This window comes from Schistocerca serialis, chromosome 10 (assembly GCF_023864345.2).
Source record: "Schistocerca serialis cubense isolate TAMUIC-IGC-003099 chromosome 10, iqSchSeri2.2, whole genome shotgun sequence".
Classification (NCBI taxonomy): Eukaryota; Metazoa; Arthropoda; class Insecta; order Orthoptera; family Acrididae; genus Schistocerca; species Schistocerca serialis.
Window position 1 is genome coordinate 60,562,585 of NC_064647.1, and position 15,291 is coordinate 60,577,875.

The 15,291-nt window shown below is 46.2% G+C and overlaps 1 protein-coding gene across 1 annotated transcript in view; it reads left to right on the top strand.

Moving 5' to 3' along the window:
• The window catches only part of LOC126424927 (juvenile hormone esterase-like), a 148,084-nt gene that overhangs the window by 77,236 nt on the left and 55,557 nt on the right, over positions 1-15,291 (top strand). The window contains exon 5 of the mRNA XM_050087771.1: positions 5,968-6,167. Coding sequence (XP_049943728.1) covers positions 5,968-6,167 — 200 coding nt within the window. The remainder of the gene's footprint in view (positions 1-5,967; positions 6,168-15,291) is intronic.

Genomic DNA, 15,291 nt, shown 5'->3' on the forward strand with positions numbered 1-15,291 from the left:
TCCCACTTTATCGCTACCTAGCAGATGCTGTGTCCCATCGCTCGTGCACTGACTTTAACACCAAACTAACTTTAATCGTGATAATGTGCCATTGTAGCGGCAGTAACAGATCTAACAATTACGCCAGACACTTGTTGTCTTATACAGGGTGGTCCATTCATCGTGACCGTGCCAAATATCTCACGAAATAAGCGTCAAAAGAAAAAACTACAAAGAAAGAAAGTAGTCTACCTTTAAGGGGGAAACCAGATGGCGCTATGGTTGGCCCGCTAGATGGCGTTGCCCTAAATCAAACGGATCTCAACTGCTTTTTTTTCAAATAGGAACCCCCATTTTTTATTACATATTCGCGTGGTACGTAAAGAAATATGAATGTTTAAGTTGGACCACTTTTTTCGCTTTGTGATAGATGGCGCTGTAATAGTCACAAACATATGGCTCACAATTTTAGACCAACAGTTGGTAACAGGTAGGTTTTTTAAATTAAAATACAGAACGTAGGTGCGTTTGAACATTTTTTTTCGGTTGTTCCAATGTGATACATGTACCTTTGTGAACTTATCATTTCTGAAAACGCATGCTGTTACAGCGCGAGTATCTGTAAATACCACATTAATGCAATAAATGCTCAAAATGAAGTCCGTCAACCTCAGTGCATTTGGCAATACGTCTAACGACATTCGTCTCAACAGCGAGTAGTTCGCCTTCTGTGGTGTTCTCACATGCATTGACAATGCGCTGACGTATGTTGTCAGGCGTTGTCGGTGGATCACGATAGCAAATATCATTCAACTTCCCCACAGAAAGAAATCCGGGGACGTCAGATCCGGTGAACGTGCGGGCCACGGTACGGTGCTTCGACGACCAATCCACCTGTTTTGAAATATGCTATTCAATATCGCTTCAACCGCACGCGAGCTATGTGCCGGACATCCATCACATCGGAAGTAGATAGCCATTCTGTCATGTAGTGAAACATCTTGTAGTAGCATCGATAGAACATTACGTAGTAAATCAGCATACATTGCACCATTTAGACTGCCATCGATAAAATGGGGGCCAATTATCCTTCCACCCATAATGCCGCACCATGCATTAACCCGCCAAGCTCGCTGATGTTCCACTTGTCGCAGCCATCGTGGATTTTCCGTTGCCCAATAGTGCATATCATGCCAGTTTACGTTACCGCCGTTGGTGAATGACGCTTCGGCGCTAAATAGAACGCTTGCAAAAAATCTGTCATTGTCCCGTAATTCCTCTTGTGCCCAGTGGCAGAACTGTACACGACGTTCAAAGTCGTCGCCATGCAATTCCTGGTGCATAGAAAAATGGAACGGGTGCATTCGATGTTGATGTAGCATTCTCAACACCGACGTTTTTGAGATTCCCCAATACGTCTGCTACTGATGTGCGGATTAGCCGCGACAGCAGCTAAAACACTTAGCTGGGCATCATCATTTGTTGCAGGTCGTGGCTGACGTTTCACATGTGGCTGAACACTTCCTGTTTCCTTAAATAACGTAACTATCCGGCGAACGGTCCGGACACTTGGATGATGTGGTCCAGGATACCGAGCAGCATACATAGCACACACCCGTTAGGCATTTTGATCACAATAGCCATAGATCAACACGATATCTACCTTTTCCGAAATTGGTAAACGGTCCATTTTAACGCGGGTAATGTATCACTAAGCAGATACCTTCTGCACTGGCGGAATGTTACGTGATATCACGTACTTACACGTTTGTAACTATTAGAGGGTCATCTATCACAAAGCGAAAAAAGTGGTCCAAGTAAAACATTGATATTTCTTCCACACGAATATGTAATAAAACATGGGTGTCCCCATTTAAAAAAACGCAGTTGATACCCGTTTGACCTACGGCAGCGCCATCTAGCGGGCCGACCATAGCGCCATCTGGTTTCCCCCTTCAAGCTAGACGAGTTTCGTTCTTTGTAGTTTTTTCGTTTGATGCTTATTTCGTGAGATATTTGGCCCAGTCACGATGAATGGACCACCCTGTATATGCGCTGCCGACCGCAGCGTCATATTCTGCCTGTTTACGTATCTCTGTATTTCAATACGCATGCCTATACCACTTCTTTGCGCTTGAGTGTACATATTTATGTTATGGTAGAACATTGAGCATGGATTGCTACTTACTTACATTATTGTCTCTCTGTAGTGGCATACACATTACATCGTTGCCAACTGTGTTTTGACTGTCGGTCTATATTTATTGAATTAAGTTAGTAATTAATACGTAATGACGGTAATCTGACAGTTATGGAGCTACGATGTCATACGCTTATCAAATATAAGCACTGTTATACAGATGATCTATACATTATTTGTTTGCGCGTACATCTATGGCTGCCGTATGATTGCAGTAATCTATGTTTATAGCGATAGTAGGTGCTATTAATTTATAGTGGTTTATTGAATAGGGGTTTTATTTCACGTGTGTGCTTTTGTTAACTTCTATTTTCGATAAGTTTTCAGGAATTGTTTCCTCGTACATTTTGAGTCTTCGCTCTGACATTCGTTTTCAGATTACTTCTATGAGCAACGATGTCAAGGTCCTGTTTTGATGTGCATTATCTTTAGCTATGCACTGCGCTTTGAATTTATCCGCTTTATTTTTCGAGCATTTCAATAGAAATTATTAAATATCACTCGACACGTACACGGCACAAACAGAATGAAAGCTACATTTCCTGGATTCTCCTTTTATATTGGTATTGCGACGGTGCAAAGCTGTATCTTCCATATACGACATAACGCATTTCCTTTTTTGGATATGAACTCACGAAATTCCGTATAAGACAGCAACCAGTTTCATTTTCAAAATAAATAATTCCTAAGTTCTAAATTTTGTAATTTTTCCGAAACTTGTAATCAGATTTTGAAGACTGGAACGCCACTGAATTTTTCTTTTTATAGACTACATACTAGCAGCATAAATTACCATAGTTCGATTTGAAAAAGCGAAGTTGATACCGATATTTGTGTAATTAACATAGCTATAATAGATTATACGCGATTCAGTAAGGACTCTCTCACAGATCATCTCAGTGGAAATACAATTACAGTATCACAAAACGTTCCGAAAATATCTGCAGTGAACTGCTTAGCTGAATCTGGCTTTGTACATACTTTTTGTGGCAATAAATCGTCTCCCCATTTCATGTATTTCTGCACTAATAGTGATTAAAAATAGAAACTAATCTAAAATCATAAAAATGATTAATATAACAGCTTTTGCAAGTTTAAAAATTCTTCTCTGACTTATTTGAGTGCTGTGAAGCACTGCCCGCATAAAGCTGTTCAGGAAGTTCAGAAAACCAGCACTCGTGGCAGAGCGCAAACAGATTCCATTGCCTTCTAAGTGCATCTCGCTTAAGGACAAAGTAAGGGAGATTACGCCCGCCCAGTTAGCTGAGCGGTCTAGCGCACAGCTTTCCGGCTTGGGAAGGAGCACCTGGTCCCCGGCGGACTTGCGTCGAGGTCCGGTGAGCCGGCCAGTCTGTGGATGGTTTTTAGGCGGTTTTCCATCTGCCTCAGCGAATGTGGGCTGGTTCCCCTTATTCCGCCTCAGCTACACTATGTCGGCGATTGCTGAGCAAAAAAGTTCTCCACGTGCGCGTACACCACCTTTACTCTACAACGGAAACATAGGGGTTACACTTGTCTGGTGTGAGACGTTGCTTAGGAGGGGGGGGGGGGGGGGGGTCCACCGGGGGCTAAACTTCACAATAATCCTGAAAGAGTGAGTCGTTGTGGAGCGGCGGGGGGCTGATGTGGACTGCTGTAGTCGTCGACCTACAATACAATACAAAGGAGATTAGGGTCCTAGCCATACTGGCTACAACTTGTCTCTCGCTTCCTTCGGGAGTGGAATAGGTTCAAATGGTTCAAATGGCTCTGAGCACTATGGGGCAACATCTGAGGTCATCAATCCACTAGAACTTAGAACTACTTAAACCTAACTAACCTAAGAACATCACACACATTCATGCCCAAGGCAGGATTCGAACCTGCGACCGTAGCGGTCGCGCGGTTCCAGACTGAAGCGCCTAGAACCGCTCGGCCACTCCGGCCGGCATTGGAATAGGAAACGGAATGACCAGCAGCGGTAGAAAGCATCAAACACTTTGCTGTAGACACAGCTGCAAAGGCAGATTATGTGGTGCACATGTAGATTTAGCTGTAGATGCAGATTTAAAAGTAGATGTAGATTTCCATGCAAGTGCAGGTGCAGACACAGATGCAGATGTAAATATACGTGCAGATAGTGATGCAGATGCAGATGTAGATGCAGATATTATTGTAGATACAGATGTATATGTTCTAACATTCTGCGTGGTGTCTGTTTGATCTAAGTCGTGTCTCCCTACCACTTTCGCGCAACGACGCTCTGAGCGTGTTTTTTAGGGAATTGATTAGTTTGAACCTGGGACCTGTTGCTGGTAAGGAGACGCCAGACCACACATGACATGTAGAGTTCAGTAGAGTTCAGTGAGACTAGCGATGATATAATCAAATACTTAATGATTTCAGCCTCAGCTCCACTGCACTCCCTGTAAAAGAATCTTAATACTAACTAAATTTAGTGGAAGGCGTTCAAGGCTTTTCTATTTTTAGTTAGCTGATAAAATAACGTCGAGAAAGTAGTATTTATTCTACTCACAAAACATTGTTTATAAATTGCACTATTGATAGAAGGAAATATTTTAATACAGGTTGATAAAAACCAACTGCGTTCAACAAAAATGTGAACGAATATTCCCTGAATGGGTTTCTAAGTTCTATAATGGATCGAAGGATGACCTTTGCCTTATCACATCTGTAATCTAGGTTTAAGTTAAGTTTCATAAAAGAGAAAACTATCAAAATGGTCTACAGTGACCCTCAATTATCTTTAGTTACTTATTTAACTTGTCGTAAATTACAGTGGGTGATGTGGCTTCTCAATAATTATATAACAGAAAAATCATCGCGTTTCAGATTTTAACTTCTAATAGCAAATGTGAATACCACGAAGTTTAATTGACGATCGACACTAGTATTACGTAGAAAGGGGATGTAACAGATGAGACTTCTGCAGTTCTGAGTGAAGCCTTATGACTCTAATGCGGCATCGTGTGCGTTCATTACCTTGTCGTTGGTTAGGCAGCGTCAGGGGGCGCCGGGCGGCGCAGCTCCACACACGTCGCCATCTCGGAAGAAACTCCTCTCTAACTTCTCCTTACTACAATTTACCGAAGCTCGTTTAAGAAAAGCTATCTGGCTGTGTTTTCAACTGACCAATCAGGGTCTCAATGTTAACCTTAAGCTCCGCCTACAAAAATTCTGTCTGTCCAATGAGAAACGTTATACTTTTCATAGTGGGGCAATGTTTTTAATGTTTGCTACGTAACAGAGATGCGTACAGTCTCACACTAAAACTTGCAGCTGGTGTGGTCCTTTTAGTGTTATCGTAAGATCTATACTGTTCTTCTGGAGAGCTCTATCTTTTAACATGGGCTGGAGGTGGTCTTGGCGGTCGGCTTCTGTTCTCGTTTTTCCCCTCGGAACTGCGTCTGTCTCACGGTGGGAAGGTATGACATGCATTTAGGCGTTCTTGTGTTAGTCTGTGGTATTCCATTTGCTCACTCGTTGATCGTATTACTTTGGTTAATTTAATGTCAGGATTTATTCACAGCTATGTGACATATTGCCGGATTTGCTATCATGTCAGGGTTTTCATGGTATTGGATTTGCCTGACACCTTACAATATAGATGGAGATGTAGCTGTAGATGTAGATGGTGATACAGATGTATCTATAAATCCAACTGTAGATGCAGATGTAAATGTAAATGTGGATGTAGATGGTGATGCAGATGTGTCTATAAATGCAACTGTAGATGTAGATACATAAATGTAAACGTAAGGTCACTTTAGCAGCTTTCGGTATGGCAGGTCTGTTCCGGAGAGCCATCGCCCAGAGTGGAGTGGCGACCGGAGATGGGGCGTTCACGAAAGACGTGCGTGCGAGGTCCTTCTTACTGGGAGAGCACCTCGGCCTGAAGACGCAGGACTCCAAGGAGCTGGTGGAGTTCCTCAGGAAGCAGCCTGACAGGCTACTGCAGGAGAGCGCCCTATTCGGCCGTACAGAAGAGGTACCGCGCCACATTTCAGTGTCAACAGTGTATGCACCTCTCTCTCTCTCTCTCTCTCTCTCTCTCTCTCTGTGTGTGTATGTATGTATGTTATGTGTGAGTTTCAAAAAGATATTTCATAATGTGTCACCAAACTTATTTTTTCTGAGATGAAAAGCAGTCCTATACTCGAGGTCTGAGTGTAGAGGAGAAAATACAGTAGTCCTTCGTCGTTATTGTAGGCAAGTGCCGTGTAGATGTGGTTCGCCTTTCCCTTCCTCCGATGTTTTATAGCATGTCAAGTGCGCATCGTGCCGTGTCGATGACTCTGATAATTGTTTGTACACTGCACTGTGTTTTTGTTGAGCCAGCACATAGCCTGCTGGTCTGAGACACTACCAAAGGGACCACCACGTCTAAAGGCCCCAGTCGATTAATGGATCAACAGTGCCACATCCCCTCATTTCATGAGATTCCTTGAGAGGTTTAGAATTTAATCCAGGATATCAGCGTAAACACTGGTCATCAGAAACTGTACACCATCGTATGTCCATATGGTTGCGGGGCCTCGGCTGTTCATCTTTCAGGCCTCCAAATTTCCAAACTGTTATTTTGTGGGCTATCTGTTTCGGTTATATATTACGCCATCTTATTACGTGTAGGAAGATTCCAGTCTCAGTTCTGGTCAAAATAGGGGCCAGCATTCAGAGACTGGTATCTGTAGATTTTTGATACAGCCATCACTTAAACATCATCGTCATCACCGTCATTCATTAAGGCACCATCCCTGCCTCCTATCTATATAAATACTGGCAGTGAAAAATTTCCACCACCATGATTCGAACTGGCTTACCACCGAGTCGCGTGCCACTCCGCAGATGAGCGTTAGTGACCTCGTCTATGGAGGCGGGTTTTTCTGAGAATGCTCTGATAATGTTGAAGTCATCGCTGTATCAAAAATTTACAGACACCAGTCTTTGAGTGCTGGCCCCTATTTTGACTGGGATCGATGTTGGAATCTTTCTACACGTCGGTCAGGGGGCCTGACTATGGCATGATACATCGCCGAAACTGGTAGCCCAATAAAATGTTTGCAAATTTAGACAGCTAAAAGATGTTTGATTTGACATTCTTTGAGCCACCATCTCTGCTCCCCTGGCCGTGTAAATACTGGTGGTAATAGTTTTCCATCAACAGGATTCAACTTACCACCGACACGAGTGCCAGCACGCAGGTGGGCATGAGTGACCTCGTCTACGGAGGTGGACTCTTCTGAGAAAAAGAGTAAAGAAAATTTCGCCTGCTCTGACTTCCCATCTCGATTCCTTGCACACTGGAAACACAGAAGCAAACAGTACAAAATCAGCTACTCCTAACAGACATGACGCTAATACTGTGTAGCACCCCCTCTTCCCTTGACAATGACCTCAATTCTGCGAGCAAGAAAGTTCGCAAATATTTTTCAGGTACGCCTTATCCAGCTAAACCACTCATTAAGGATCAGATCCCACAGATCTAAGAAATATTGGGCGTGTGTACATTCCTACGGACATTACAGGACGTTTCCTGTGGGATTAAGAATGAATGGTTTAGACTACCAGTCTAGGTGCATAAGGGACCCTGATTGTCCATCAAGCCACGTACTTACACTATGTGATCAAAAGAATCCGGACACTCCCAAAAACATACGTTTCTCATATTAGGTGCACTGTGCTGCCACCTACTGCCAGGTAGTCCATATCAGCGACCTCAGTAGTCAGTAGACATCGTGAGAGAGCAGAATGGGGCGGTCTGCCAATTTCACGGACTTCACGTCGTCAACTGATTGGGTGTCACTTGTGTCATACGTCTGCTCGCGAGATTTCCAACACTCCTAAACATCCCTAAGTCCGCTGTTTCCGATGTGATGGAGAAATACAAACGCGAAGGGACACGTATAGCACAAAAGCATAAAGGGAGATCTCTTCTGTTGACTGACAGAGACCGCCAGCAGTTGAAGAGAATCCTATCTATCCAGACCGCGACAAAGGAATTCCAAACTGCATCAGCATCCATTGCAAGTACTATGACAGTTAGGTAGGAAGTGAGAAAACTTTAATTTCATGGTTGAGCAGCTGCTCATAAGCCACACATCACGCCGATAAATGGCAAACGACGCCACGCTTGGTGTAATGAGTGTAAACATTGGACAACCGAACAGTGGAATAACGTTGTGTGGAGTGACAAAAAAATGGTTCAAATGGCTCTGAGCACTATGGGACTTAACTGCTGTGGTCATCAGTGCCCTAGAACTTAGAACTACTTAAACCTAACTAACCTAAGGACATCACACACATGCATGCCCAAGGCAGGATTCGAACCTGCGACCGTAGCAGTCGCGCAGTTCCAGACTGTAGCGCCTAGAACCGCTCGGTCACTCTGGCCGGCGTGGAGTGACAAATCACGGTACACAATGTGGCGATCCGATGGCAGGGTGTGGGCATGGGGAATGCCCACTGAACGTTATCTGCCAGCATTTGTAGCGCCAACAGTAAAATTCGGATGCGCTGGTGTTATGGTGTTGTCATGCTTTCATGGAGGGGGCTTGCACCCGTTGTCGTTTTGCGTGGCACTATCACAGCTCAACCCTACATTGATGTTTTAAGCACTTTCTTGCTTCCCACTGTTGAAGAGCAATTCGGGGATGGCGATTGCATCTTTCAACACGATCAACCACCTGTTCATAATGCACGGCTTGCGGCAGAGTGGTTACACGACAATAACATCCCTGTAACGGACTGGTCTGCACAGAGTCCTGACCTGAACCCTATATAACACCTTTGGGAAGTTTTGGAACCGCTTCTTCGTGCCAGGCCTGACCGACCAACATCAATAGCTCTCCTCAGTGCAGCACTCCGTGAAGAATGGGCTGCCATTCCCCAAGAAACCTTTCAGCACCTAACTGAACGTATGCCTGGGAAGTGGAAGCTGTCATCAAGGTTAGGGGAGGGCCAACACTACACTGAATTCCAGCATTACCGATGGAGGGCGTCACGAAGTTGTAAGTCATTTTCAGCAAGGTGTCCGGATACTTTTGATCCCATAGTGTATCCGGGCGTAACGTTGCGAAGTGTTATGAAATGGAACGATCATGCAAGAATTGTAGTAGATAATGCGAATGCTGGATATCGGTTGATTGGGAGAATTCTTGGAAAGTGTGTTTGATTCATAAAGGAGACAGCGGGACCAGTGCTGTAGTACCGCTAGAGTGTTTCGGGTCCACACCAGGTGGGACTGAAGGATGACAACGGAGCAATTCAGTGGTGGGCTGCCAGCTTTGTTAGTGACAGGTTTGACAAACTCGCAAGTATTACAGGGATGCTTCAGGATTTCAGGCAGGAAGCCCTGGAAGGAAGGCGACATTTTCTTCGAGGAACTCTATCGCCAAATATCAAGATGGTATCTACACAGTACAAACGTAGTGTGTGGCGATTAAGTTGGGAATGTGGGTCTCACCGGGAGCGTGCAAGGGATAAATCCCTGCAGTCGCACTATCCTCTATGACCTCGGTGGCTCAGATGGATAGATCGTCTGCCACGCAAGCAGGAGATCCCCGGCTCGAGTCCCGGTCGGGGCACACATTTTCAACTGCCCCGTTGTGTGGTGGGGTTGATCTGCTATTCTGTTATTCTGTGCAACGGATTAATGTGTGATGTACCCTTTACCCTGTGGCTCCTGCAAGATGCAATTTCCACCCCCACACTACTACAGAAGTCAGACAGACGCTCCTAACGTTCTAAAGAGAAATGCCTGAAAAACTTTCATCAATAAATATCTTCTGGAGTCGTCCACTGTAAGGAAATTACACAAAAAGATTTCTTACGTAACTAGTGGGATACTTGGGTACTGGAGTAGTGCTAGTTAGTGTAAGAAAAACATAAAACTAATGAAAATTATTATTTATTTTGCAACAACTCTGAGAAATCGGAATGGCACTTTTAGTTACGAATTGAACAAGTTATATCCTGGTTCTTTTCGGAATATCAAGTTACCTCTCAAGGATAGGATTCGCAAATGAAATTTCTATACAAAGTTTAAGATTGTTATTGACTTGGCAGAATGGCTTAGAAGCGCTGCTACTCAACTTCAATAATTATCCTTTAGAATGTTGCTAGGTACGGTCGAGGCTGTCGTGCGTGAAATGCAGTGAAGTGTACTGTTGTGGAGGAAATATGGGGCTCGCAAGAGCTGTAGCGCACAATAGCGTAAGCTGCGATGACTGCTGTCTGCGCCGCTCGCTGCTGACAAATAAGATAACTCTCGTTCTATCTGGATTGACCTCCGCCAGTAAAACTCTCCCTACGCCTTGATGAAGCCAGGGACTCCTATTCGCTGCTAGTCAAACTATTGGCGTGGTACACCGGTCAGATAACCAGTCCACTGTGATGCCACTCAAAAATTCGCTCGCAGGCGTTTAACTATAATTCGGTCTGTTCACACCGCACAATAAGTGTGTCGGCCAACACAGTGAAAACACTTAATCGCAAGGACTCAATATAGAGTCGCACTTCGATTCGCTCTCGACTGAGGTGCTCTCCCAGTGAAGTACTCAAGAGAGACTTGATCCTCGTTCCAAGAGCGACAACGGAACGGCGCCTCTCCACGCCAGACGTGAAGGGGTATGTCTTTCGGTCTCTTCCATTACTCCTTCAGCTCAAGGCGTCAGAAATATCGTCTGCCAATCAGCATTGCTCTTCCAAAACGGGAGAATGACGTTTGGTTTAATGCGACCAATCCGGAAATCTGTAGTATCGGCGTTTGGCGTTTGCTGTCTCCCTGTGAAAATCTCTGAAACTGCGTGCTATGTGTAAAGAATGAGTAGGTTGGGCGCTCCCACACAATGTAGCGGAATTTGCTTTTAAGCAGAACACAGGGCCCTTCCCCCTTTCACTCGGGCACACGCTGTCTGCTCCAAGGGCGGCCGAGGTTGACTTGTCCTCTGAAGGGACCGGCCTCCCGGTGTGTGGTCTGCCTCTCTTGAACCTAAAGCTCCTGTGACCGTCGTGTCTGGAATGTATGTGTGTACGCCAGCCTCGAGTATTTCAACCCCATGAATTCATACAACTTTGACTTTATCTTATCGAGTTCGGTTCGAATGAAGTGTCTCGATGTGCGGAATATGATTGTGAGGGCGGAATATGTAAGCAATGAAGGTCAGGAGACCACCACGTCTTGCACTGTTGACGTCGGCAGCTTAGGGTCTGGATGTAATTATCTTTCCACTATTGACAGAGGCTAGAGAACCGGAATTTGAAGCTGGCTGCAGAACGATCTTACTGCCGCCAGGGAGCATTTCGTTTAAGGACTACGAAGACAAGATAAGAGGGTCCGTACAGAGGCATATAGACAGTCGTCTTTCCCTCGCTGTCTTTGCGAGTGCAACAGGAGAGGGAATGACTAGCAGGGGCCCAGTACACAGCGTGTGCACCGTATGCTGGCTTGTGTAGCATGTAGATGTAAATGTCCACAGGCGGTCGCGTGATCGGCCCGTACCAGTTCCCACCAGTCTACATCTCCACAGTGCTAGTGGACTCTTTCAACGAGCTGTCCAGTATTTTATCAGCTGAGCTGATAATCCTTTAGAGGAAACTAGCGGCGCTCCACGTCCTTTTCTGGGCACAGTGTCGCCGTATTTTCTTGGCAACGACATGGCAAGGCCAGCTCTAAAAGGGACCTCTACATTGATGAGCCAAGTCCGCTCCCGGTAGCTCAGTTTGTCTCAGTTCGGCGCTAGCGGCCGTGCGAAGCGGCGGTCCGATACTTCCGCCTGTGCGGCGTGTGCGAGTTTTGTTAACTTGTGGACTTAGTCTGCGCGCGGGCTAGTAACAACGATCATGGCGAACAAGTACAGGAAGACTACATTACGATTCACTTTCTGCAAAGACTACGAACGACCAAAGGCTTTAGCAATGGAGCGATTCATTCGAGAGGAAGTCAAGATACCGCCAAACGATATTGTTGGAATTCACCTGTCCATCATTAGTCCCACGGTGTATATTAAGATGGTAAATGACGCGACGTGTGAGAGAATTCTACAGGCGACAAAAGCAGATCTCCGATTTTGCCACGGTGACGGGAATGTCGGCACGGTTACTGTAGGACATGCTGGTCTGGGTGTACGGACAATACGTGGGTTTTTGAGCTGCCATTTGATCTCCCGACTGACGACGTTATCGAGGCTTTTAAGCCATACGGCACGGTACATGATCACACAGCAGAACGCAGGACACAATTCACCACGTACCCCGCTCTTAACGGAGTGCGACAGATCACTATTGATCTTCAGAAGCATGTACCGTCCTATCTGACAATTGGTGGTTGTCGGGCGGTGGTGATTTACGATGGTCAACCACGTACATGTTCTGGCTGTGGCCAGGAGGGACACCTCAGGTCGAACTGTATGCAACGGCGGATTACGCAACTGCCTTCAGATGTGCGGGAGCCGTCGCCGGCGATGACAGTACTACCGATCACCTATGCCGAAGCCCTCACTGCGTCCGCTGATGACCGAAAGGACACAGCCCCGGTGGAAGATCAAGATGGCGCTCTCCGAAACCTTGTCGCAGACGTCGGGATGACAGAGGATGCTGCTCCATCGAGCATACAATCTACGGCGCCAACATCAGATGAGACCGAACTCCCACCAAGCACACCGATAGTACACGAAGCAGTTCCAGCTACTACGGATGCTGTTTCGTCTGGAACGCACTCTGTGACGACAACATCAGTTTAGACCGAACTCCCGCCGAGTACAACGATGGGACTCGAAACACTTCCAGTTCCTACGGATGCTTTTTTGTCGGGCAGACGTGCTTCCCTACAATCTGAGGACACGGAAGGAAGGACACGCAAACAACGTTCCCCGAAAAGGAGGAAACGGCGGAATCGCACGACATCTCCTAGGGATGACTCCCCTTGCCTCGACGACGATGTGCCTGTGGACCAAGACCACACAACAGCCTCTACGACACAGGACGAGGCAATGGAAACTGTTCGATCAGACCGGCAGCGGTCTGTCACATTGACGGTACCGGGACGTGGTGATGCTGAAGAGGAATCACAGCCAGTTGGCTCCCCAGACGCAGATGCTGTGGCTATGGACACGAATATATCACTGCCTGAAAAGATGTGGTATGACGATATTGAGGAGGCGCCGGACGTCATACAGAGGCAGCCGGCACTCACGAAGACGGCCTAATTATTGCTGAAGGTGAAGGGAGATGGGCGAGAGAACGTCTTATAACTCAGCCCCAGCGCCGATGCAGGGAGATGATGTTGCGGCGCCTACACAGAGTGGGATTCAACGCCATGCGAACCGTATTGCGACAATAAATATAAATGACGTGCGTTCACCGGCCAAAAGACACCTACTGAAGGAAACGATTTGGGCATCTGATGTGGATTTTGCTTGGCTGCAGGAAGTCCACATAGCTGCACTCCCATACATCGCAGGCTGCCAATCCTATTCGTCACATGGAGATCACAATGGGAGTGGGGTGGCAGTTAACGTGCGAGATGGCTTCCCAGTGGGAAACGTGTGTTATCTTCCGTCGGCCAGGGGAATGGCTTTCACGACGTTTGGGACACGCATCATCAATCTTTATGCACCATCGGGAAATAATCGGCGGCGAAAAAGAGCGCGAATTTATGCAAAAGACATTGCCTCATTATTCCATGGACGTTATGAATGTGTAATAATTGGTGGAGATTTCAACTGTGTTCTCAGCCAGAAAGACCAATGGCCGCAAGCAAACATCAGCCAGGAGTTGCAAATCGTTGTCAACGACACTGTACTTAGTGACACGTGGGAGTTACGACATGGAGCTGCACCGGGATACACCTACGTGACAAGTCATTCGGCGAGCAGATTAGATCGCATTTGTATCTCACGGGCTCATGCAAATGATGTCCAGGACGCCGAACGCTGGCCATTAGCATCACAGCGCTTACATCTGTACGGTGCTTCTTCCCCGTAGACAGGTGTGGAACAGTAAGGCCCCGTGGAAACTAAACATTCAACATCTACATGATCCTGAATGCCGTCAGCGGATCCTTGAGACATGGACGATGTGTGAGCGAAGGGTTGGAAGGTATGCGACGAAGCTTGATTGGTGGCTGACTTGTGCTAAACCGGCGCTTCGCCGTACGTTCATCTCATATACAGGGTGTTACAAAAAGGTACGGCCAAACTTTCAGGAAACATTCCTCACACACAAATAAAGAAAAGATGTTATGTGGACATGTGTCCGGAATCGCTTAATTTCCATGTTAGACCTCATTTTAGTTTCTTCCACCTACGCTGAATGGAGCACGTTATCATGATATCATACGGGATACTCTACCTGTGCTGCTAGAACATGTGCCTTTACAAGTACGACACAACATCTGGTTCGTGCACGATGGAGCTCCTGCACATTTCAGTCGAAGTGTTCGTACGCTTCTCAACAACAGATTCGGTGACCGATGGATTGGTAGAGGCGGACCAATTCCATGGCCTCCACGCTCTCCTGACCTCAACCCTCTTGACTTTCATTTATGGAGGCAATTGAAAGCTCTTGTCTACGCAACCCCGGTGCCAAATGTAGAGACTCTTCGTGCTCGTATTGTGGACGGCTGTGATACAACACGCCATTCTCCAGGGCTGCATCAGCGCATCAGGGATTCCATGCGACGGAGGGTGGACGCATGTATCCTCGCTAACGGAGGACATTTTGAACATTTCCTGTAACAACGTGTTTGAAGTCACGCTGGTACGATCTGTTGCTGTGTGTTTCCATTCCATGATTAATGTGATTTGAAGAGAAGTAATAAAATGAGCTCTAACATGGAAAGTAAGCGTTACCGGACACATGTCCACATAACATATTTTCTTTCTTTGTGTGTGAGGAATGTTTCCTGAAAGTTTGGCCGTACCTTTTTGTAACACCCTGTAGAAGGGAGATGGTAGAATGGCGCCTCCGTACGACCGACTTTTATTCTGCAGCGCTGCGTGACCTGGATGATGGTCCACCGGGACAGGTTGTCTGGATCGAACGCAAAAGGATACAAGCTAAACTAGTGGCTTTAGCTGGAAACATCTTAGGAGAACCATGGTGCGCGGCAGATG